The sequence below is a fragment of the Galeopterus variegatus genome, unplaced genomic scaffold (genome assembly GCF_000696425.1).
Source record: "Galeopterus variegatus unplaced genomic scaffold, G_variegatus-3.0.2 Scaffold3654, whole genome shotgun sequence".
Taxonomy (NCBI): Eukaryota; Metazoa; Chordata; class Mammalia; order Dermoptera; family Cynocephalidae; genus Galeopterus; species Galeopterus variegatus.
In genome coordinates, this window is record NW_007729765.1 from 84,942 (window position 1) to 110,814 (window position 25,873).

At 40.1% G+C, this 25,873-nt stretch overlaps 1 protein-coding gene across 7 annotated transcripts in view; it reads right to left on the reverse strand.

Moving 5' to 3' along the window:
- GIT2 (G protein-coupled receptor kinase interacting ArfGAP 2) overlaps positions 1-25,873 on the reverse strand; it is a 50,064-nt gene that overhangs the window by 6,519 nt on the left and 17,672 nt on the right. The window contains exons 8-19 of one of the 7 annotated variants that reach the window (XM_008585642.1): positions 24,819-24,864; positions 24,675-24,680; positions 23,667-23,715; positions 19,972-20,044; positions 19,622-19,719; positions 18,536-18,647; positions 15,442-15,584; positions 13,339-13,488; positions 9,012-9,260; positions 7,394-7,483; positions 3,028-3,110; positions 2,245-2,433 (exon numbers count right to left, since the gene is read on the reverse strand). In XM_008585642.1, the coding sequence (XP_008583864.1) occupies positions 2,245-2,433; positions 3,028-3,110; positions 7,394-7,483; positions 9,012-9,260; positions 13,339-13,488; positions 15,442-15,584; positions 18,536-18,647; positions 19,622-19,719; positions 19,972-20,044; positions 23,667-23,715; positions 24,675-24,680; positions 24,819-24,864 (1,288 nt within the window). Of the gene's footprint in view, positions 1-2,244; positions 2,434-3,027; positions 3,111-7,393; positions 7,484-9,011; positions 9,261-9,810; positions 10,587-13,338; positions 13,489-15,441; positions 15,585-18,535; positions 18,648-19,621; positions 19,720-19,971; positions 20,045-23,666; positions 23,719-24,674; positions 24,681-24,818; positions 24,865-25,873 lie in introns of those variants that run through there. The other 6 variants (XM_008585641.1, XM_008585643.1, XM_008585644.1 and 3 more) reach the window with 6 other exon arrangements.

The following is a 25,873-nucleotide window of genomic DNA, read 5'->3' on the forward strand; positions in this document are numbered from 1 at the left end:
ATCTCTACATCATTCTCTCATAGTCTTAAAAAAAAATCACATCATAAAATATGTTGAAAGGATTTATACTTTTTTTTTTTCCTTTTTGTCTTTTTTCGCGACCGGTAACGGGATCGCAACCCTCAGTGTCGCGCCCGTACTGTGACTGGCAACGGGATCGCAATCCTCGGTGTCATGCCCACACAGTGAGCGGACGAACCCTCAGTGTCGCGCCCGTACTGTGACTGGCAACGGGATCGCAATCCTCGGTGTCATGCCTGCACAGTGAGCGGACGGGTCTCTATATGGGATCCGAACCCTCGGCGGGAGCACCGCTGCGCTCCCAAGCACCGTACTCTACCGAGTTCGCCACCGGGCCGGCCCGAAAGGATTTATACTTTTGTGTGTGTTTGTGTGGCTGGCTGGGATGGGGATCCGAACCCATGACCTTGGGGTTATAAGGCTGCACTCTAACCAACTGAGCTAACTGGCCAGTCCTGATTTATACACCTTAAAAAAGAAAAAAGAACAAAAAAAGAAATTCTCAAATTATACCAAGTACCATACTGCAATCTTCGAAGCCATAAATGGCCTCAGAGCAGGTATTTATATTTTTGACAACCACCAAAGACAGCAACACAGTGTTAGCACATTTTTCAGTCTGAACTACAAGCACAGCACTTCGGAACTGCAGGAGGCAGAAAGCGAAGCACACTGAAAGTGGTGGGAGAGCACCTGGGAAGGTGTTACTCTTACATCAAGATTACCTTCAACACTGTCAGAAACTACTTTGGAAAGCTGTGGAACACTCTGCTTCATGTAATGAGATGCGAAATCACTCACTGCCAAGGCTGCGCCCTGAGCAAAGTGGCTGTGGCTTACAACACGTGAGGCTGGGAAGGCTGGGTACAGCATGGAGGCCTGGGGCCAGGGGAAGGAGGAAGACAGGCACCTATATGGTTTCGTGAAAGCAGGCTGAGAAATGATACAGGTTCCTCTTTTTCTCCGAGGACCCTCCAGCAGCCCACCCATGAGGACCAACTCTTACCCTTCAATAAACATGGCCTATTCCTATCTTCCCTACTGGGAAATAATGACACTGGGAGAAGTGTGAGCTGTATAAGAAAAAGAGGGAAAAGGGGAGGTTGGCATGGCAGTTCCAGGAGCACAGGAGAGAACACAAGGGCAGGGATGCATCTTCATGGGGAGGAAGAAAAGAGAGAGAGGAAAGAATGAACTCTACTGCATTCTTTGAACGCCTTTTGTTCGTGCGAGGCACAAAAGACAAGTTCTAGGCTGAAGTCCTTAACTTGGCCAACCTAATGAAAAGAATGAGACTGTTCTTGGGTTTGACCCTGCTGCGTTCTCAAACTCAATGGGATAATGTCAAATAATGTTTATGAGTGTGTTTGGATCCAGCCAGCCGCAGGAAACTAGAATGTCACCCAGAACAGCTCACAACTTACCAGAAGTTCTCAGAGAATTCACTCTCGGAGATCAAAGGGGTAAGTTAAAGCAAGAGCCAGCCTCCTCCTTACAGTGAGAAATAATTGCAGATGCTTCTGTTCAGAGGAAGTAGCCTCTTCTTTCATGAGTAGACAATCAGTTGGGCCATTAGATTAACTTTTATTTCTAAACCACTTGTTTGTTAGAAGCTCTCACACACACACGGTTGGGGACAGACAAGAAATCAGGTTCTTTTCAGGCTACATTTTGTGCCAGCAACCTTGTCCCTAGCTGAGGGGATCCCAGGAGGCAGCATGGCCAGAAAGATCAACAGCCGGTTGTGAGGGAACCTCTCCCCAGTCTCCAACTAAGACTTAGACTACCACCACCCCAAAGATGCTGCCGTTCTATTTCTAGAGGCATTTATTTTCAGAGAGCTTTGTAACAAGATGAAAGACATGAACACACCACGTGCAAAAACCCAAACAATCAAAACCCAAATCAACACAGTTGTTTTTTTTTTTTTTTAAAGATGATGGTAAGGGGATCTTAACCCTTGACTTGGTGTTGTCAGCACCACACTCTCCCAAGTGAGCTAACCAGCCATCCCTATATAGGGATCCGGACCCGTGGCCTTGGTGTTATCAGCATCATGCTTTCCCAAGTGAGCCATGGGCTGGCCCTAACACAGTGTTCTTAAGCCTCTCCTGAAAATCTGCAAGCAGGCACACGGGAAACCACCTCTGTTGGGAACTGGAGCAGTGTCCCCATCAGAGCGTGTTCCCACATTCTCTACGAGCAGGGGTTCCAGCCCCTTACCTGTCATGTTTATTTTCTTGGGCTGCTCTCAAGAGCTCCTGTATATTTTTGGTGATCTGTTCTGTCTTCCGGATGACGTCTTCAGTGCTGGGCAGGGCAGGGCTAGGGGCCACGTGGGGTTCTCCCATGTCTGGCACTAGGCTATCGCCTGGCCACACCATACTCCTTTGCCTTCCCTTTCGGCTTGACCTGTGAAGGTTAAAGAAATGGTTAAACACGATGGGCCCTTGTTAGCCACTTCTGTTTCTAGGAGCCACTTTGCATGCACTGGCTGAATGCACAAGATTATTTTTGTGGTTTCCTTTATCCTGTCTGGAAGGAAACTCACAAGGCTCTGTTTTATCAGCTGGCAGCTACAGCTCATGTGGAAGCTGTTTCATTCTTACCATAGGGCTAGAAGTTTGACCATGGTAAAAAGGGCGAAGGAGGGGAAAAGGGACAGAAATAACTGGAGTGGGGGGTGTGTGTAGTTCTGCAGCCATCTCCAGCCAAGCCAATTCCTTGGCTACGAATGCAGAAAGTAACCTAATGTAGATTTAACAATGAAGTGAAACACTGATTTTAACCACACTGCAAATACCTAGAGACATACAACATGCTGGTAAAAGAAAAAAAGGCCCCTGTGGCAATAATGTGAGATGTAAACTATGATATTTCAAGAACTTATGGGTCTGACAGTAGAGAAAAGGGGTGTAGGTGATGAACTGCCTCTGCTGGCCAAAGCCTGCCAGCTCTCTGGTATTTGAGAGCCCACCCACAGGCACGCTCTTCTTGCAGATGTACCCCGTGTCATCTGGCTCCGTGTCATTGGCAGTGTTGTCATAGTCACTCTCAGGTGTGCTGTTCTGCTTCTCCAGCCTGGATGCCTACAAGAAAGAAGAGGGGACATGAGACACTTCTCAGGAAACTTCCCCAGTAATCACTACCTGTTAGGCTACATGGCCCTCATGCTTCAGATCTCATTTGGGACAGGATCCAACCCTTAAGTGAAAATTTAGTAAAAGATGAACAGTTAACCCAGAAATGGTTTCTTTCCTTCCTTGCATCATTTTCTTCTCAGCTCAGTGGCTATTCCATAAACAGATCCATGGTACAAACTAACACAGACACAAGGCAACATGCCCTCTTTTAGTTCTCAAAGGAATATGGAGTTTGTAATATAATGAGACCCAGGTAAAAAGCAAACATGCCAGCACTTACATGACCACAGACCTACAGTGCTGGAAGCCGCTTGCAGACTGTCTGGTTTAACACCAGATGGGAATATGAAGGGCCAAAATAACTGGGTGACCCACTAAAGGCCAGAGTCCATACAAAAATAGGACCAAGAACCCAGATGTCCCATCTCCTGCTATCTCCAATATTCCATGCTCGGGGTCCTGGTGATTGACACTGCTCAAAGCTCTCATGGCTCTCCAAGAACTACCTCAGAGACAGTTTTTATGAGCCCCATGAGAAAATGAGTATTATTATTATTATTTTTTTTTTTTAAAAGATGACCGGTAATGGGATCTTAACCCTTGGCTTGGTGTTGTCAGCACCACGCTCACCCAGTGAGCGAACCGGCCATCCCTATGTGGGATCCGAACCCGTGGCCTTGGTGTTATCAGCACCGCACTCTCCCGAGTGAGCCACGGGCCGGCCCAAAAATGAGTATTATTAATTGTGGCCTTGGTGTTATCAGCACCGCACTCTCCCGAGTGAGCCACGGGCCGGCCCGAAAATGAGTATTATTAATCCGGGCCGGCCCAAAAATGAGTATTATTAATTTATAGCCACATGTTGTTTGTGAACCAAAATGGATTAACTCAGTACGACACTTGGTTTCAAACCACTTTTATCTGTTTCTAAAAATATCTACCCCTTAAAATATAAAGATTTGGTGCAACTGTGGAGATCCAAAAATGGGATGTAGGTTCAAAAGAGGAATCCTAAAAATGTTGTGAACAAATGGCAGCACTGCTAAATACAGGGCCTTCCAGGGTGACAAAATTTGAAGGGGATCATATTCCATTGAAGGGGATTATGTTTGTTCTGGAGTGTTTAGTAAAAATTATTTTCCCCCAGTATTTGTTTTATTCATAATATTTGAGAATTTCTTCACCTAGAACTGGTGGAAGTTGATTCAAAACCTAAACTGATTACCTTGTAAAATACAAGTTTGAGCTATTTCCAGAACCATACCTCAAATTTAATCCAAGTTAATCAAAACATATGACTAAGGACTTTTATTGATGCTGCAATAAAATGTAGCTAAGGATATAGCTGTAAACAGCCTTGTTTAAACATATGGAGACCCTGTAGCTTCATCCAAAAGAACGTCTACTTTAGAGTAAGTCAGTTCAAGAAAGTCTACATGAAGTCTACTTATTTGCTCATTACTGATAATACTGCTTGGTTCTCTGAAGGTCTTATGGGTATAGGCAAGGCAGACAGCCCACGGTGGGGAGCCTTATTCACACCACATTTTGTTCTCTATCCCCACTGCCTCTTTCTTTTCCTCTCCCAGGGCAAATACTCTTTCTCTGTCTGCTAAGAATTTTGCATTTCCCTCAAATGCTTTATTTAGTCCCTAGCCATTCTAATATGAAACACTTGCTTTGGGCTCCTAAATTCAGTATGAACTCATATTTTCCCCATGGAAATTCATCTGGCAAATGATTAAAAGTGTTGGCTTGGAGCCGTATAGGGAGTTTGTAAAGCCAAGTTCTGTAAAACCCACTATAACTTTTAAGATCCTTTTGTTTCTATCTCCTACCAGTAAGTAGTTCGGCTTCACTCACCATGTTGATTTGATCTGGCTTTATGAATGAATCAGCGAGTTATCAGCTATTAGAAGTCTAGATGAAAGACCAAAGGCAGGCACTGTATCCGGTGTAGGGAACAGTGAAACCAGAGTCTTCCAGAGACGACCTCAGAAAACCTATAAACTCACCCAAAACCTTACCTTTCGCAGGAAATGTCTGACTAATCTTTAAATTTATTTTCCTTTAGCTTTTATGTAAACACACACATGAATGTGTGTGCATGTGCATACAGACACACATATATCAATGGATAAAAACTTGCATTTAAATAATAACACTGGAAAATTCATCCAGGGCTGCACCAGTGGAAAAAACCTAGAAAACAGAATTAAACCCAGAAAATTCTGATCTTTTTGTCTTCCTTGATGTAAATTTAATAATTACAAATTAAATGCATTACCTGTAATGACCAAAAGTACTAAGTTTCATTTAAACATTTCAGAAGAGTAACAACTCACATACCTAATAAAAGTGCTCCAAAAATGTTTTGCAAGTATTAGAAGACAACATACAGCAGCAACCACCCAGGAAACCAGTTACTTACGCATTAAGTCCTTCATCGGTGTCAACAAATGCGTATAAGGATTTCAATGTAGCCAGCATTTAATTTTATGAAAATTATTGTCAACATGCAGAGCCAAGAGCTATTGGTTAAAAGTGCTGCTCTCTCAAAGCTGTTAATAGAAAAGTTACCTTATAGCTGGTGCTGGTTGTTTATTTAATAGATTTACAGTTTTCTCTGAATATAGACATACCATAAAAAATCTAAACCCATAATGAAGCTGTCAGGAACAATCAGGATTATCAGTTTAAATAACTTAATTGTTAATTTTGTACAAAACTTTTTCTCAGCAGTCCTTGCAATGATTTTCAAAGCTACTAAAATATTTTTAAAAAACCACAAAAAACAAAAAACCAGGGCCGGCCCGTGGCTCACTTAGGAGAGTGTGGTGCTGATAACACCAAGGCCACGGGTTTGGATCCCTATATAGGGATGGCCGGTTAGCTCACTTGGGAGAGCGTGGTGCTGACAACACCAAGTCAAGGATTAAGATCCCCTTACCGGTCATCTTTAAAAAACAAACAAACAAAAAAAAACCACACAAATTTCATGTGGACAAAAGAGGTTTACTTGACTCTTATTAATAAAATTCCAAATGAGATATTTCATTACTTTTTAACTGTTCCTTTTCCTTTAACTGGAATACTATAATGAAAACATTACAGTTCAATTCCAGAACTGCTCAGAAGACTTGAGTACCATATATCAATAATTCTTTTTAATAGAATACTTCCAAAGTGCAATAAAGAATCTCAAAAGGGCTTTGGTGAGCCATATGCCACTGGCAGTGGGAAAGGAAGACTCTCCATCTTTCCCAGATGCGAGAGAAGGCAAATGCGCCCTGTCTGTAAAGGTGGTCCTTCACTCACAGCCACCTCTCTCCTCTCACCTTAGTTGCACTACCCATTCGTTAAAAAAAAAGATTAGACCAGAAACTGAATGCACATCTTGAAAGCCTGTGCTCTTCCCAAGGCTTCCCCAAGTCACAATCACGTACTCTCCATGCATGAAAGTACTTTTTTATTGATGGTGCTTTTGGGAGCAGGGACTTTGCCACTGAAGCCCTTAGGACTCTTTAATTGACTTACCAAATGGCTAGGTATAGAGGAGTTGCTTAATAAATACTTATTGCCTGGCTACTCTAGAAGGACCTTACCTGAATCACGTACTGCTACTGAGTGTAAATTACACACCAGCAGTCTGGGTTTGACTGACCAATACAAGTGAACGGATCTACGCTAACAGCCACCTGCACACAACTTCCATGCTACTAGGTGTTACAATTCCGATTCAGGATGCAGGGACTGCAAAAGTCTTGGTTTGTCAAGCATGGTGCTGACATAAAATATGTCAGAGGTTTAAAAAAAAAGGCATGATGTTTTATTCCTTCAGCTAGTCCAAACAGCAGTTTTAATCTGATGACTGGAGCTCTGAACAAATCTGACACATTTGCCTTATTACAATATTTAACCAGCAGCCAGCTAATTTTCTGATTGTTTAAAAGGACAGTATGTTCAGAATAAACGCTACAGGGTGATTTGTGAACTTTGTTAAATATGAGAAAATGGCAAGGTGGAGTTAGACACAACGGAGGCTGCCTCGCTACAGGTATGCGTGCACGTGCACGTGTGCGTGCCCACTGTGCTGTGAGAAACCAGGAGGGAAGTGCTGCCTCATGCAGGACAGAAGGGCAGTTAACGAGGGACAGGAGGCCCAAGCAGGAAGCGCCCAGGAGCACTGCCCCTCCTCCAGAGAGCAGACCATTCAGAGTGTACTTAACCCTTCGGGTGCTTTCATCCCTTGACCAGGAAAGTGTGGAGGGGAAGGAAGGCAGAGATGAAGAGGAGGTCACAAGCGCACTCCTCCCGATCTGGAAGGGGAGAGAGAAACACACTCGGGAAAATACAAAACAAAACAAAAAAAACCCTACCGCCTAAACTGGCTTCAGTAAAATAATCCTAGAAACAACTTACTATGTGAGATGAGTCTGAAATCTCAATGACAGCCAGTGACAGGTCCCCAGAGATGTCTAATTCCTTGGTGAAACACCTCCCAGAGATAATACCTAGCATAATCTGTCAAATTTGCCAATAGTTTTTAAAATGGATAGCCTAAAATGAATATTTGTTTTTCAATCAGGACTGATAATATAAAATGAGAAACTATACAAATGATTATAGAATTTTTGCAATATGACATCCTTACATCTTAAATTTTTTTTAAATAAAAAAGTACACTGTGAAAACTAACAAAGGTTACTTTTCCTAAATTTTGTTTTCAGTCATACAAAAATAAGATTCTTAATTCAATGGCATTCACATTACACCAAATGTATTAAATCAATTGCCTTAGAATGTTAAACCCAAAAAACATAAAAAGAAGTCACAATAATGGATTCCTAATTACAATATAACAACACTGTAAATTTGACAAAATTAAACTAGGGTTTAATTTACTACACCATATCCTTTACTTTGCATTTACCCTGAGAATTGTTTCCAAACTCCTATAACATTTGACTGAAGAATAACTTTTGACATTCAAAAAGATAAGTGTTACTCTCTAATAAAGAAAAAATATCACATGAAAAAGCTTAAAATGTCTGTAACATTCTTAAAACATAGATTTTTAAAATATATTAATCCAAAAGAAATATAACATTTGAAAACCTCACAACACAATACTTATCCCATTGTAAAATAAGCTTGTTAGAACCCTGCTACAAAATACGCTCTTTGGAATTCAACGCTTGTAAGACTGATATAGAGTTTTGACATTACATTTTTATGAGATGACAAAGCCACACTTCCTCTGTGAAGTGGAGGAGGTAGAGGATGCAGAAGGTAACCCAGCAGTCACACTGAGCCACAGGGAGGCTGCAGAGACCTGGAGCCTCCAGACTTGCCTTGCTTGCATACAGGGCCGCAGATGCCACCTGCTCATATGGGAAGAGCCGAAAAGGCATCTTGGACACTAAGGGCTCCAGTTTGTAAATGGGCAGTCGCCATCTACCTTGAAGAAGGTGACACTTATTTCTGCTAGTGACCTTTACAATTTGTTTTTGTTTTTGGAAATGGGAAAGGAAGGAAGCTTTACAAAAAAGTTCCAATTCTGGCTGGCTGGGAAATAGATCATAGATATTGGGGAGAAAAAGGGGAGTGGGAGTCGAGCAAGAGCCAGAATCCCCAAACTGGTTGTAAAACTTTCGTCGATGGCCCTGTGTGCCTGCAGGAACATCAAAAGCATCTGTGGACATGTTAATACAGCAAACACAATGGCAACTCTCAGAGTCCAATTTGGCAAAGCAGAAGCACGGGGATCTGCAGGTTCAGAACGCGGAACGGAGTTGTCAGGCTGCACAGAGAGTGAACAGCGAAAGTGCCAGTGGTGTTACTTACGTGCGCGGGGAAGGGCTGAAGTCTCGTCCTGCTCTCCTCGGGGTGGTTCGCTTCTCCCATTGGGAGATATGGTTTCTGACCTGATCCCGTCTCGTACATGGACATGGGCCTACTGCCCCGGGCAGATGGACGTCGTTTTAAGGAAGAGTGGTTGGAAGTGTCTGTGTACTCAGAACCAGTTTGCACCTGATATATATTGGTTGTGGCCTGTTTCCTGAGGTTCGAATTTTCACTCTGGAGTGTTTGAAGCTGAAAGAAATGTTTGGCAGTGGGACTGTGTTTTTCTATAGCAAGCAGAAAAAGCAAACACCAAGTAAACAAATACAACTACCAGCTTTAAACAATCAGAACAATAACAGCTAGCTGGGTTAAAAGTAAAAAGCAACTACAAACAAGAACTCTTTCTTCTAGAATGAGTGAAACACAATCAACTCATTTCACGTAAGCAATTAAATAGTTTAATTTCTGAATGTGGAAAAGCTGCAGTTTAGATTTTTTAAAAAACTACATGCCTAACCACTTAAAAATTTTTCATGGTGGGGCTGGGAAATGTTTGCAGGCAAGCTCTACTCTAGGTTATTCTAAGGCTATTTCAAGCAAGAGCTTGAGATCATTAAAACATCACTTAGGTAACTTGCTTTTCAAATGAGCCCTGAGCAATTTGCAAATGCCAAAAATGACAGCAGACACCATGGAAGCAGCACAAAGATAACTAGAGTTGCTTTGCAAAGCAAGAAAGACAGTGAAATTCAGCTTATGAAAAATCAGCTATTCCTTTCCAAAAAGCCAACAAGAAAAATTATAATCAACAGTTTTTATTACATAAGACTCTTCATATTCCAAACAATTCAGCACTTTTTTAAAAAAATAGAGGGAACTGAATCCTGTTAAGTGTGGTATATTAACGTATCACAAAGAAAACTGGAAACCTATTGAACTATGTGAACATCTTCATATGAATGCTCCATGCAGCATGCTTGCTTCCCTCTGGTGATCGATCGTCTTTCTGCCAGGGCTGGAATATTGGCCTTTCACTCCTTTGGCTTTGTCACCCAAACAACACAACAATGGTGGTGTCAGCTTTAAACACTTTAATCTGCCTAGCACCACCCCATTTTAGTTAGAGACTGTCACGTGGAGGCCCTGAATGCTCTTTCCATTCCTCACATGCAGGCTGCTTCATGGTGTTTGATGATTTAGTTAAGGAATCAGCAAGGAATCGTGTTACTCTTTAGCATCTGGCATTTGAAACACAATGAACTGTGTCCATTCTGCAGTGTCCTTCCCCTCTCGTGCTCCTTCAGCTTCCATGACATTTTATAAGCTGGGTGTGGTATGAGTTCAGCTGTCTACTCTTTGACAGACTGTAAAATCTGACCAAATTCCCCACCAGTGCCAAGGTTTAAGTCCACAAGCAACTGTGTTTGCATTGCACCAGAAGATCATTACTTTTTCAATGGCAAACCCATTCAATGTTGGGAGTTACTTTCAAATTTTACTTAGAAAGCACCGATCTGTGAAAAATACACCAATAGCAGCTGTTCCTCTTCATTAATTAGCATCTTTTCCAAGCAACTGTTAAATATGAAAGATCAGATACAAATCATGCTACTTTGTCAACTTTATATATGAAAAAAATCTTAAGCTAACTTTGAAATAAAACCAATACATTTTGGCTAAGTAAACAAAATGCACATATATTATACTGATAGTGCCAAACCTCTGTGAAAGTGTGACTTCTGCCTCTTCTACAGAAAATTCACTTGTTCTTAGTCTCCTCCAAGAGTGAGCCATCAAGAAATGATAAGACTGCTTCTGCACCACAAAGGCTTTCAGGGTATAACCTACAGCTGCAACTCCCTTTCCAAAGAAAGAACAGCTGCGAAGTGACAAGCAGCCGCTGAAAATTCCTACATTCCAGGATACAGACAAGCATGAGGTACCTGTCAAAACTATTTATTATGAAACCCAGGGCCTAAAGTGAAATCACCAAGGTCCAAAAAATGAGAAGCATAACTGACACATGTCCTTCAACAGAGGACTGGTCCGTCTGTCTAGTCACGTGTTTATCTTTGTAAAAACGCTCTGTTACAGTTTTTTTGAAATCTGAAACTTTATCCTAATGCTTTTTGGGCCTCTAAAACATCCAGCCTGGATTTTGTTTGAATGTGTTTTGATGAGCACAAGTTCCTGATTTCAATTTCAAAAAATTTTATTACTCTGTATTTAGAGAGATGTCCTCTGATAAATTTTAATGATGCTTATCTTAATGAGATCCAGGTTACACTTGTTTGTCTGGATGGAGTGTAACAGGAAATAAAGAGTTATAGATAATTCAGTGGTTTTAGGAATCAAAAGCATTTCTAAGAGCTAAAGAGATAATCAACAAGCAATGACAAATAATTTCACTCTGCGTTTCTTGAAGAAGCTCAAGACATTTGCTTTCAGAGATACAAGGCTATCTCTGGTGATTTCTACAAATACTAAAAGGAGCATTATAGAATAAAAAAGGTGATGCTTAGCAGATTGATTTCCAATGGGAAAGTCAGCATGTATCAGAACAAGTCACCTCAACAAAATTATTACTCTGATCAACGGGACATATTATAATCCATTAAACAAAATATATTTCAGAAAAGGCAGAGGAAGTGTAGGTCTTATATGTTATGGTCCATTTTGTTCACGGCTACACACCAGTCCTAGACAGGACCAGCAGGCACTGAACAAGTGTCTATTAAAGGCTGACTGATCATCAGGCATTTTTGTCCCCTTCTATTATAGGTATTGGAGCCATTTATTTCAAAAGGTCTCAATAAATGATCTAGAACTTAACACCAAAAGAATCCTAGACCAAACCCCAGGCGAACGTGCACAGCAGTTTACTTCCCTAGTAAGTGGAGGAGCATGGGCCCCGTTTTTAGTTCTTTGGCCTTCCTTTAGGAAGCAGCACTGAGAAGGACCCAGCCACAAATGAAGTCTCAGGGCCTTGAAACTCAGTCTGAAAGATTACTCCTCAACTGACAGTATTAAGATACAGGTTATACACAGGGTCTTCAAAAGTTCACAGAAGGATTCATATTATCTTTTAATTTCTTTTTTCCACAAACTTTTTTTTTTTTTTTTTTTTGGTGGCTGGCTGGTATGGGGATCTGAACCCATGACCTTGGTGCTATCGGCACCACGCTCTACTGAGTGAGCTAACTGGCCAGCACTCCACAAACTTTTTGAAGTACTCTCATATACTTTGTTTTGTTTAAGGGAGGCATACAAAATCTCATTTTTGAAGAGGAATGATGGGAGCAACACCCACAAAGTCTTGGGTGAAATTTGGAATTTCTCAACTTCCTTTTCTTAGCCTTCTCATAAAGAATTACATGCACTATACCCCTCTTCAGTGTATTCCTTGCTACTATTAGCCACTCTCCTTTAGGAATTAATATATTCATACAGTTCTGATTCTCTCAAAAGGTAAGGAATGAGAAAGTGCTGAACAAATGGGACTGTTTCTTACTAGCATGCAGTTCTTGCTAGTACAAATGAAATGTTTTCTCTTCTTTACTGAGAACCTACTCTGTGGCAGGTCCTGCTCTGAGACACCACAAATAAGTGGTCAGTGCTGGTGAAAAATAAAGCGGGGATGTGGGATAGGGCTGCCAGGGCTGGGGGAGTGGGGTGGGGACTGTTAACAACTCAGAGGACGAGTGAGCAGGAAAGCCCCCTTTGCACAGGGAGGGGTGGGGTTTGAATGCTGAGAAACACTTAACACCTGTCCGGGGCTTTAGACTGCTTGGTTTTCATGGTGTGATTATTCTTTAGAACTAGCAATAGGGAAGAATCACATCCACGGAGTGGCAACCAGGTTCCCAGGAAGCTCAAAATAGTGTAAAAGTTACTATAACTGACACAAATACTTAATAGTCTGTTAGGTTTCTCCTACTTAGGGACCTTACTCAGGATATATTTCTAATCAAAGTTATTACAATTCAAATATCCAAACACATTCTGCTTCCAAAAGGATAGCCTGGCCCAAAGATTTCTTTCTTTCTTTTTTGTGGCCCAAAGATTTCTAGGTCTGTTACAATATTGTTTTTCTTCCCAGGATATATTTCTAATCAAAGTTATTACAATTCAAATATCCAAACACATTCTGCTTCCAAAAAGATAGCCTGGCCCAAAGATTTCTTTCTTTCTTTTTTGTGGCCCAAAGATTTCTAGGTCTGTTACAATATTGTTTTTCTTCCCTCTGGCCACAAGCATGGTGCCTGGGATTCTTCCTTACACTATGGGATGAAAGAGTCAACCATCCTGGCATTTATCAACATGTTACCTTTTTCTGCATAATTCTCAGCTCGTCACTCAAGTTGTTATTCACCTTCATTAGCTGTTGTATCTTGGCCTCAGAAGCCACTAGAGCGTTTTTGACCTCCATAAATTCCTGTACAGTGACTGGTCCATCTGATAAATCTGAATCTAGACTCTAAAAATAAATTGGGGAAAATGTTCACAATCTGAGATGATGATAACATTAAAGACTAACAGCTAAAGAATTTCAAATTCTGACCATGCCAGCTGGATTGTAAAGTTAATCAAACCAAATCAAGGCTTCTGAGAGTAATGTAAAACTAAAACATAAAAGTGGGGTCACTGTGATATTTAAAAAAATTTTAAGTCAGTATTTTCTAATGGAACAGATAGTGGGACTACAAATCTGCACTGAAAATGATTGTCTAAAGATGTTTGTCTTGTCTTGTATGCCTTTCTCTTGCTCACTCATTTTTCTTTTTTATTCATTCTTTCATTAATTCATTCAACATTTTTATTGAGGATTAGGCAGTGTTCTTGGTGTTTGGGATGTATCAGAAAAGAAAAAAGACAAAGATTCCTGCTTCCATGGTGTTTACATCCCAGCAGCATAAGAGAGGGAAAAAATAAAAATAAGTATATAGTGTGATAGAAGGTGATTAGTGCTGTAGAAAAAGATACAATGGAGCAGAGTAGGGGGCTGAGGAGCTGAAGGAGGGGTGAAGGTGGGCTGCATGTTAATGAGGGAGCTGGGTAAGCCTTTGAGTAGGTAAGATGTGAGCAAGGGCCTAAGGAGGAGAGAGAATCAGTCAGATAGGATCTAGAGGGAGAACATTCCAGCCAGTGGCCAAGCTCAGCTAGTAGGAGCAGATATGCAAGGTGGTGGGGTAAGGTGGGGGCACACTTAGTCAAGAGAGGATCTGGTCACAGTGGGACCTGCAGTGACCTTGGCTTTACTGACTGAACTGGATGGCTTCTGGAGAGCCTGGGCAGGGGTGTCCCCTGCATCTGCCAAGGGCGTCGTCATTCTCACAGTCATGTGAGCAGGAAAACTCTACACACATCTTCTCTAAGTCTGTGTCCCCACTTCAAATCTCCCACTTATTGCCAAGACTTTTCCATTGTACTTCCTGTTCATCCATTCTCGAATGTTTGCTGAGCCCCTCCACAGGCTGGTCCTGGGGATTCAGCATGGGTCCTGTTTGGACCTCTTCAAGAGTACCCTAACTAACTGTTCATCCATTCTCGAATGTTTGCTGAGCCCCTCCACAGGCTGGTCCTGGGGATTCAGCAGTGGGTCCTGTTTGGACCTCTTCAAGAGTACCCTAACTAAGTTCCCTCCCTCCACTCCCTGACCCACTGGAACAGTCTCCCCCAAATGTGGCCCTGACTTTCGCCCTCCTGCCCTGCCCACAGCTTCTTGGGCTCCGCTGCCCATGAGGCCAGGCTCTTCCATCTGGCTCCACAATCTCCTGCTGCAGCTTTGAGTGCTACCCTTGCAGGCAGTTCCTAGACATGACCAGCTTTTCCCCCACGTGCCCTGGTTTCACTTTCTCTCTGCCTCCACCACTCTTCCCCACCACCCCGACATGCCCAAATCCCATGCGTCCTTTAAAGCATATTGTAAGGCCATCCCATTTACAGAGCCTCCTCTCACACTCCTCAGCCAAAAGTTCTCTCTCTTCTCACCCCCTCAGCTTCTGTTTGTGTCTTGTATGACATATATCACTTTGTACCTTGTACTGCAGTTTTCTTTCCTTGTAGGCAGTGACATCCTCACAGGAAAGGGACTAGGCCTCGTTTCAGAGAGTATCATTCACAGAAGTCACACAGTAAACATTTGTTGCATGAGTAGAACACACCAGTCACTCCTTACAAGTTGTATAAAGTCACGACTGCAGGAGGGCTGTGATTCAGCAACTGACTCAGGGACAAAGGACTCCCATTTTAAAACCATTTACCTTGTTCCACCCTTGCTTGGCCCGAGCTAGTAGTGAACGCAACTCTGCCTTCGCAGCACCTTTCATAGGTCTAGCCGTCAAGTGACTGATAAAGAAGGCAATTTTGCAGGACAGAGATTTTTAAAAGAAATGCATTCGCCCTCTGTGTGAAGTGTGTGCTCTCTCACCTTCTGCCGGTTGGCCTTGCTCACATTGGTTTCCAAATCTGTGTCTTCATCTGACGCCACACTGTCATAGTCTGGCTGGTCATTGTCCTGATTCTCAGTACTGTGCTGGTTGTTGATTGTTTTCAGTAAAAGCTCCACATTGTCTATCAATAGAAGCAAACAACTTTACTTAAGGCTTAAAACATTTTTTTTTTCCAGAACACTACTGGGAGGATTTTTTGGTTTAGCTATTTAAAGACTGAAAGAAAATGACAGAAATAGCAATGTTATAGTCACACCAATATAGGGATAACAAAAAAAGGTATCAACAAGATGGACAGCTGCACAGAGAAAGTCAAGCATTCCTCTGATCTACCTACCAAATATGGGCAAATTAAGGAGATGGTTTAGGATTAAGGAGGATTAAGATGGATTAAGGAGACAGGTTCCCAAGTTTCTATAGAGTGTAGCTCCAGATGATGAAAATAAAGCTGCAATTAATGTAAGATGAACCGTAATTCCATTATACCTGCAACTTGTTTATAAGGTAATATCATGTCAAAAGAGAAAGCAAACTGTTAAACCGGAGACTAGAAATTAGGTGATCAAAGAATTGGAATGCTGGCATTCAGTTACCTGAACCCCAGTGAGAGAGCAAAGAGGAGAATGAATCCAATGGACACACATGTGTATGTTATTAAAAGCATCTCTTCCATCCATAGGAGAGCAGGGATGGTTCCATAGGATCTCACACATTTTGAATAAAAGATTTCACAAACTACCCAAGTCTCTCCAATTTCTTTTAGCCAACTCAAGCTAACCTCTGATTTCTCATATTGTTTTCCAGATATCTTGATGGATAATATCCGGGTGATGAATTATGGCTACTTAAAAGGACTAGGTTCTATTTTAATTTTTAAAATATTTAAAAGCATAAAATCTAGTGGCAGAATACAGATTCCATATAGAAAATTTGGAAACTAATGAACAAGGAAGATAGAGTAATCACTTATAGCCATTGTTATACTGATCTATTTCTTTCTAGTCTTTTTTCTCCTTCAAAGATTTCACAGAAAGATTTGTATTATCTCTTAATTCTATTTTTCCACAAACTTTCTCAAGTACCCTTGTATATACACAGTCAATTCTTGTTATTCTTGGTAGTTGTGTTGCTGTAAAGAATGAATTAGCCAATACCAAACCATTGCTCCTAGGGAAAATACAGACAGGTTAGTTTCCTGAGAGCCTCTAGTCAACATATTTATGACCTTGTTTTATGTGTGTTTCTGTTTAGAGACACCTTGTTTAACACATTGTTGATTAATTAACATTGAACTCACATCCAACAGCACTATAAATCATGCCTGAATGATGCTTATCTAACACACATTTTTCTCTGTAAGGCAGATCACAGCCTTCTTGCACTTAGGAACACTAGAAAGCACTTTAGCTCCATGCTTGGGGGCCATTTTTAAACAGTGAAATCACCAAAAAAAAAAAGCACAAAAATGCGAAAAACAATGTGGCACTAAATAGACCATGAAAAGGACACTTGTTTATAGTATAGCTGTAATAAGAAGGCAGGGAGTTGCCCTGTTCAGTCTCAGCCAGTAATGTGTGCTTTGGGTGACTCGAATTTTTTACCATTCTGCATGTCTGACAATGACCTCAAAAGTGCTTAATACTGACTTTGGGGTTACAAGTAAAGTTTACCAAGCAGGTGAATTTGCAAATATGGAATCGTCAGATGAGAATCAATCAATCAATCAATCAATATATCTATACTTACATCTGGTATACAGTTAAACCTTGAACAACACATGGATTTTTTTCAATAAATATATTGAAAAATTGTTGGTTAGGTATGTCATGAATGCTTAACAGTTAACTAGTTTTCCTAACAGTAGGCTACTACTTAAGTAATGAAAGTAGTAGTTAAGTTTTTGGGGAGTCAAAAGTGTACTCAGATTTTCAACTGCCTAGGGGGTCAGTACCCCTAACCACTGAGTTGTTCAAGGGTCAACTGTACTCACTTGTACATATGTATATATAAATATGTTTTGTTTACAAAACTGGTATTATACTAAATCTTAAAAATGTATTACTTTATCTCATATCATTACATATCCTCTGACCAAAAAAAGATGTCTGCGTACCATTCAAATATGCAACTAATTGTTCTATTATTATTTAGTTGTTTCTAATGTTTCTGCTGTTTTATGCATAAGCGATGTATAATATCTCTGATTATTTCCATTCCATAAAGACCTAGAAATGGAACTCTGAAATCAGACTAGGCACATTTTGAGACTTCAAATTTATGCAAAGATTTTTGTCACTGCATCTTCATCAGAATTTAATAAACCTTCTCAGAACTTCTTTATTCCTGGTTGAATCAATAAAATCAAATTCTCGAACAGGCAAAAAGAAAGAACGAATTGTTGTCAGTTAATGATTACTGTCTTTGGGGAATGTGATACTGACTGAAAACTTAGTTTTTATGGTACATATTTCTTTTGTTTAAACGTCTTACAATTTAAAAAGTGTAATTTCTATAATTAGAAAAAAAAAACCCAATAAAGATACAGTAGGGGCTGGAGAGGAAGTACATTCCTTAGCATAATGGAGATAAGATCCTGAGCTACAGGGCACCTTGAAAACAGATGCTTAATGCTTTCTTTTTCTAACAAATCACAATAATTCTCACTGAAGTTTACAGCAACAAATTTTAATTATTCAGGACTCAGTTTCGTAGACAAGCAATAGCAGGCAGGTGAGATGCAATCTCAATCAAGAGAGTTTACTTTCTTATGTCCTTTAACAAATCTAAGTCAGACTTTTGGGTTAATTTCAGGATACAATTTTATAGGGAAAGTAAGTGACCCAAAAGAAAGTAATCATATACAAGATAAATTTGAATAACAGTAAATAACTTTGAAATATTGTTAATTCACCAGGGCTCTAACAGGTAAACCTTTGGTGATAATATGCTACCGATAAAACTTACAGGACTTTAAGCTGACAAACACTTTCATTAATTTATAACATTACATTTAACACTTGTGTCAAGTTTAGAAGGACAAAAAGGCAAACACTTAGAGGTTTGAGCAGTTACCTTTTGAACTAGAGAGAGGACTGCCTTGCTGTCTCCTCTTGGCATCACTGAGAATGTCTATTACCAGCGTGGCAAACTCATGGGCATTGAACCGAGCTAACTTCTGTCTGCCCTGAGGGTGAGAAAATAATTAGAAATATTCTCCAATGTAAAAATATATACATAGTCACACAAAACTAGTCAGATTATTGATAGACTTCTGTAAAGAACTTACTGAATCAAACATTAACATTTTCCATGTGAACAGTTTAAAACCATTTATATAAGAGAACTTTGTAACCAGTTCTCACAATGAATATTTATTTTTATGAGCAAAAATAAAATGGTTCTACTTAATGTTTTTCTTCTATTGTTAATTCAGTTTTGAAGTAGATGCAGTAAATAGGAATACAATTGGAGGGAAATTGTTAAATTTCAAGACAATGTATAGTCTAGATGTGGGGGCTCTACCTTTACATATAGCCATTAATCATAAAAACTAAAACTTCCTAATTTACTCAGCTTTTCTCCTCTTGATGGATGCTTAGGCTGTTTTTAATGCTCTATTATTATGTACAGTGCTTAGATGAAAATCATTGTGTGCAAATCTATTTTTATTTTATTAGACGATATTCCCAAAAGAGGAACTCCCATGTAAAAGGACCTACTTAATTTTTAGGCTTCTGAAACTGGCCAACAAATTGCTTTTCTGAGGTCTACAGCAATTTAAAATCTTCCCTATGGCCTGAGAAAGCCCATCTTGCTAGATCCTTATCAGATCAGAGTATCCTTTATTATATATTTTATTAATTTGATTGATGAAACCTTCCCTAATGCCTTTAGGTTGTTTTCTTTCACTACTAATAAGGTTAAACATTTCTTCACATTTGTAAGCCATTTATATTTCTTCTGTGAATTGTTTTATATTCTTTCCTACTCATCTATTTACATCAATTTTATTTTGTGAGTTGTATATATGTGTATAAAGGATACTAAATTTAAATTGATCAAAAAATTTAAAATACCTGTGCTGGCAAAATGAAATACCATGACATTAGCCATTCCCCCAATACTACTACTAGATACTTTTCAAACTGAGACACTTGCCTGGTTTCGTGTTGATGAGTACTCAGGATTGACCGGAAGAAAGGGGACGACGGTTGTCTCGGTTACCAGGGTGCTGTGGTTTTGCGTGGCAAGCCAGACTAGCCAAAAGAAAGAGCCAGAGACAGAATCTCATCACACCTGATGTGCCACTGCTCCTCTGGGAGGCATGGCTCACGTGTTACTAGGGAGATTTGGGGAAGCACACTCTGAAGCCAACATACGCAAAGGTAAATGTTGACACACACATTATCAGGACAGTAGAAATTGGGCAAGTAAAACACTGAGGCTGGCAGCTTGTCACTGCCCACTGATAACAGAAGCTTATTAGATAAAGCCACATGTTAAGTCACCTGCATCAGTCTCTCGCCTGTCAACTTCATCGTACACATCCATGGCAAGTTCTTCAAACAAATGATTACTTAGCTGAAAGTAAAAAATATCAGGAACACAAGGGACAACAATTAACACCAGGAGGACGAGAAGGGACTGTGACTTATTCACCTTTTATCTCCAATGTCTTATCCAAAGTCAGTGCTTAGTAAATACCCACTGTTAAACAAACAATACATCTTCAAAATCATACAGATCCTTTAAAAGTATCTGCCTCCCACAGCAGCCTCACTACTTTATGACATACTGACAGGGTTGCTCACTGCTATTAAGGAGGTCAGAGGTATCTAAAGTGCATCATCTCAAAAGCGGGTTCCAGGTCTTTACTTCTCTTGTGATATTGCCCTTCTGCTCATGAGAGCGTTTGCTAGTTCCCCAAATGTAAGGGATCCTAAACCCTTGGTAGGATAAATAAACAAAAACATGCTGTTTTGAGAGGACAAAATGTCCCCTTGCACAAAAACATGACGCAGACCTCGGTTAGGTTTCTTTGCTTTCTTCATCTGTAACAGTCCTTCCATCCCCAGAACTGAGCTTCCCTAACAAAGCACGGCCTGACTAATCAGTACACTGCATGGTGTCACTCACAGAACAATCACACACAGAATGAAGTGCCTATGGGGAGGACAATCAACATCTTCCCACCCAGACAAGGTTAAGCCCCAGCCAGGGTGGCTCCAGCTCTCTCTGCACTTTTCGGCTCATGAAACTCACCCTGACACTTGCAGTTGTGACTTTTTAACTGACTGCTTCCCTGCTCTGTGAGAGGAGATGCTGAACTTGCTATGTTCCCAGGTGTGCTCCTTACATCCACGAACAACCTCACACTTAGGAGAAGCTCAGGAAATACCCACTCACAAACTGACAAGAAGGTATTTTATGCAGCAATTTAAAATGCTGGCTATAGAGATCTCATAGGAACACATTAAAATGGGTACAATACAATGTTAGGTAAAAAAAAAGCAGGATATAAAATTCTATAATTATGATTTTCAGTTAAAAAAGATTTGCATATGAAATCAAAACTGAAAGAAGTATACCAAAACATTGAGTTTTTGAATCCATTAAGAGTATAATGACTGAGAATGATTCCCCTTCTTTATTTTCCAAATTTTCTCTAGTGTGATCACATTACAATTATAATTAAAAATAAACCCAGTGGGACTGGCCGGTTAGTTCAGTTGGTTAGAGCACTGTGCTCATAACATCAAGGTCCAGGGTTCGATTCCTGTACCAGCCAGCCACCAAAAAATACATATATAAAAGTAAAATAAAATAAGCCCTGAGAGCCTGTGCCAAATAAGATAATAAAAGATTGGTAGCTTGAACTTGCTTCATAAATATCCAGTTTCTTCCTCTAAGGGATTACAAGCTAATGTTCTTATTAATAACAACTACAACAGCCCACCCTAATTGAGGGCTTATATCCCAGGCACTGTGTTAACAGCATCCTATTTAATACTTACAATACTTATATGAGGAGAGGAACTAGTATTGTCCCATTTTACAGACAAGGAAATTGAGGCATAGAAGTTAGTAGCTTGCCTAAAGTCACAAAGCTAGTAAGTGATGAATCTGAGATCCAAGTTTAAGTGTCTTAAAATGTTAACATTTACTAATTAAAGGAATATGTTAGTCTTTGTTGTATTTCTCTCAGCTTTTCATTACGGAAGGAGGGAGGGAGGGCAGGAGGGAGAGATGAGGGAGGGAGGGAGAGATGAGGGAGGGAGGCAGGCAGCCAGGCAGGCAGGCAGGCAGGGAGGCAAGGAGAGAGGGAAGAAAGGACAGAAGAAGAAGAGGAAGATACTGGAGGACACACCGAGCTGGAACTGATAAGAGCCATGTGAGGAACAGACCACAGGGTGGGGGCAGCCAGTCCTTATGGCAACTCAACCTTCCTGAGCAGCTCACATTTGCAGCCCCTACTGGAGCATCATCTCCCTTTCCTAGAGGAGGACACTGCTGGAACTGATAAGAGCCATGTGAGGAACAGACCACAGGGTGGGGGCAGCCAGTCCTTATGCCAACTCAACCTTCCTGAGCAGCTCACATTTGCAGCCCCTACTGGAGCATCATCTCCCTTTCCTAGAGGAGGACACAGAGGCACAGGGAAGCTAAGGAGCTTGGCAGAGCCGACCAGTGTGTATCTGACTAGTTGGACTCAGAGTACCAGATTCTGAGAACTGTGCTAAAATTTGTTCCAGATATTTATTTAATGCCTGCCACATGCTACAGATAGTACAGACAAAACCTCAGCCTTCATGCAGCTTCCAGCCTAGCAAATGTAGAAAAGTAAAAGGCAACCTGAGTTTTATCTAGGTTTGAATTATTTATAATAAAAATTTGCTTACATATTGAGTAATTAAAGAGAAATCACACATTTAGTGCTATCTGACTCCAAAGCTTATCATCTTACTATACAACCTCCTTAATTTAAGAAAGGTAATAAAACACACAGACACACAAAACCGTAGATAGAGAACACAGACACCAAACATTTTGCATAAAACACATTTATTTCATAATACAGTTATATACTAGTAAGGATAAATTCATTATATGTAATATTTAATACTTAATATTATATGAAGTTCTAGTAAAGAGTCTTCTGTGAAAAGGGGGATGAGGAGAAAGTTATAAATTAGGGAAGTTGCAATTTTAGAACTAGGCTTTGGGACAGCTACTACCTACATGGAAAAGGTGGTCAGATTTCAGCTCCTTGAATGATAAAAGGTATAGAAGCTGGGAAGGGCAAACACTGCAAGCAAAAGAGTTCCTGGGAGACATGAACGTGGCAGCTCACAGCCTCAGAGAGTGTTAATCCATAAAGAAACACACACATACACACACACTCGGAACCAGAGGGGAAACAGGGCAAGCTCTGAAAGGTGAGAGTTGAATCATGCCCTTAAAGGTTATGAAAAGAAGTTAAGAATCTTGGTTCCGATCCAGTGACCAATGAGAACTCATCTGGTGGTTAAAATGGCTGTGAAGTGCCCTGGTGAGGCTTCACTCGAGTGGACTATACAGAGAAATTGTTCCCAGAGAAGGAGGTTTCCCAGGGCCCTGAAAAGGCTGAGGTGGGCAGGCTGGAAAGAAATACACAGATTCAAGTGGGGTTGTGACCCACTGAGCGGGGGAAACTCTGAGTACACATGGGCCAGGACCACCAGCTTTTAAAGGCATAAATTTACAAAGTTCTGATGAATGGCATGGCATGAGCAAGAGAATACAACTGTGCCTGGATCTCGAACGGGACTCACCACCATTCCAGTACCAGCTTTTATCATTCTCGAGCACTTTACATGGCTATAGAAAGTAATCCCAAGGAAGCATGCCCCACTTAGCCACACGTAGAGAAACCAGGAAACTCTCATGAGAAGAAACAACTTCCTAATGTCAAAGGCACAGTTTTCACTTTTAACATGACAGAAGAAAATGGAATTATTTGAGGCAGAGCTAAGGAACTGGATATACTAAACTTAACAGTGCTTTCGATTTTCATTGCTACACACTTAATGGTCTTCTAATTTAACAACATCTAAAAGTATGAAATAAAATCATCTGATGCAATAGGTAACTTGGACTGAGAATAGGTATGGGCAGGATACATTGATTCCCACACTGGAGTTCACCAGTAAAGAGAGATACTCACAGATTGAAGTTTCTTCTTAGCAGCTTTTGCCAATTCAGACAAATCCAGGCTGCTAAGAAAATGTACAAAACTAATAAGCAAATAAATAAAACCATGTTTGTGAGATCTGTAGACTAAGATACCCAAGGGATGAAATTATTAATTGGAGCTCGTAGAAGCTGTCAGAGCCAAGCATTCTATAGCCCAATAGCATAAGTGAGGAAACTTAGAACAGAACAATTTTGCGAAAGTAACTACTTCTAAAGATACCATAATCATATAACATGGTAAATATTTAAAAAATTACCTAACTAAACAACAAAAAGCTATTGCCAGGTTAATCTCCAGACCCTTATGTGAGAAGTCACAATTTTTGAAGCCTTTTTAAAAAAGCACAATAGTAGAATATGAAAAGGGAAGATGAGAAAAACCGGAACGGCAAGATTACATCTGGAACAACAGTTAATCATTTCATAAACTCTTGACAGTATTTGTGCAAAGGTAACTGGCTAAATAAGGGCTTAAGGTTCATTCCTGCAGCAATGAACTCATCTTATCTTATGGACCAGGGGTTGGCAAATTCTGGGCTTTTTTTGTTCAAACCCTGAGCTAAGGATGGTTTTTACATTTGTAAATGGTTGGGGGAGGAAATAATATTTAAAAATGTGAAAATACAGAAAATTCAAATTTCAGTGTCCAGAAATAAAATTTTATTGGAACAGACATGCCCATTCACTTACATAGTGTCCATGATTGCTTTTGTCTACAACAGCAGAGCTAGGTAGTTGGACAGAGGCTGTATGGTCCATAAAACCTAAAATATTTACTATCTGGCCCTTGACAAAAAAAGTTTGCCAACCCCTGTAAATAGGCAAAGACTATAATCTCTTATAATACAGAAATATTCTGTGAATATAATCTAGAGACACAATATACTATCACAACTGGCTAAAACAGTAACAATTTTTTATCAGTAAACTTGTTACTTGTGCTCTTTCAAGCTTAAGTTTTATATGGTGGTTTACTTACAGCCGTCTTATTTCCAAATTGTATAGCCATAAAAGAGAAAAATGTATGGGCTTTGTTAAACACAAAATATAATACACTTACATACTATACAACCAAGGAAATACTAGTGACAGATAAAATTGATTGGTACATCTATGGCCTTACCTGTCTGCCATTTGAGGTATTATAAAGTGTTGTCCATTTTTGTGATCTGAAACAGAAACCAAGTCAAATTTTGTTCATATAAATATTGATAAGATCTGTAAAAGAACATCACCATTATTTTTTCAATTTAGGTTTTGCAATTGGATTTTTTTTTTTTTGCAGCTGGCCAGTAAGGGGATGCAAAGCCTTGACCTTGGTGTTACAACACTGCACTCTAACTGAGCTAACAAGCCAGCCAAGTTTTGCAATTAGTATTTTTCCATAATTATGAGTCATGTGGGAGAACAGAGTTGCCACATTGGCTACAAAGTCTCAAAAACCTGGCCAGTAGCAAGGATTATATCCTTGTTTTCTAGTGGTATAAAAGTCCAGAAGAAATTAAACAGAAAACCTATGGTCTTACCCCAACCCTTATGATCGGCTCACCTGCAGTAAAACTGACGATCTTCAGCCATGGAAAGTTTGTTTAGGGAGCTTAATTAGTTCAGACCAGGGTTCCATCAGCTTGCAGTGTGGTACAGTGGAGCTTCACTGAGCTTTGGTGGCTTGTTCAATTTAATCAATCAATATAAAATGGTCAGGGCTGGGGCAAGTAGTCTTTGCAGATCCAGACAGGGACTCCATTTCTTACGATGCTTACTGACTCAGTCCTAATCCAGCTTTCAGAGGACACTGATCCATGTTCCAATGGATAAAGCCACTAAGTATTTACGTACGGGTTTTCGTGTAAATGTTAAGTCTATTTCTCTTGGGTAAATACCTAACAGTGGGACTTCTGGGTTATATGATAAATGTATGTTTAACTTGGTAAGTAACTTCTAGACTTTTTCCCAGAATAACGCTATTATTTTGTATTCCAAACAGCAACATATGAGAGTTATAGTTGTTCTGTGTCTTCCCCAGAACTTGTATTGTCAGTTTATGGTTTGTTTCGTTTATTAAATTTTAGACATTCTAATAGGTATGTCGTGGGTATCTCACTGTGGTTTTAATTTACATTTCCCTAATGGCTAATGATGCTTCATGATTTTTTTTTTTTTTTTTTTTTTTTTTTT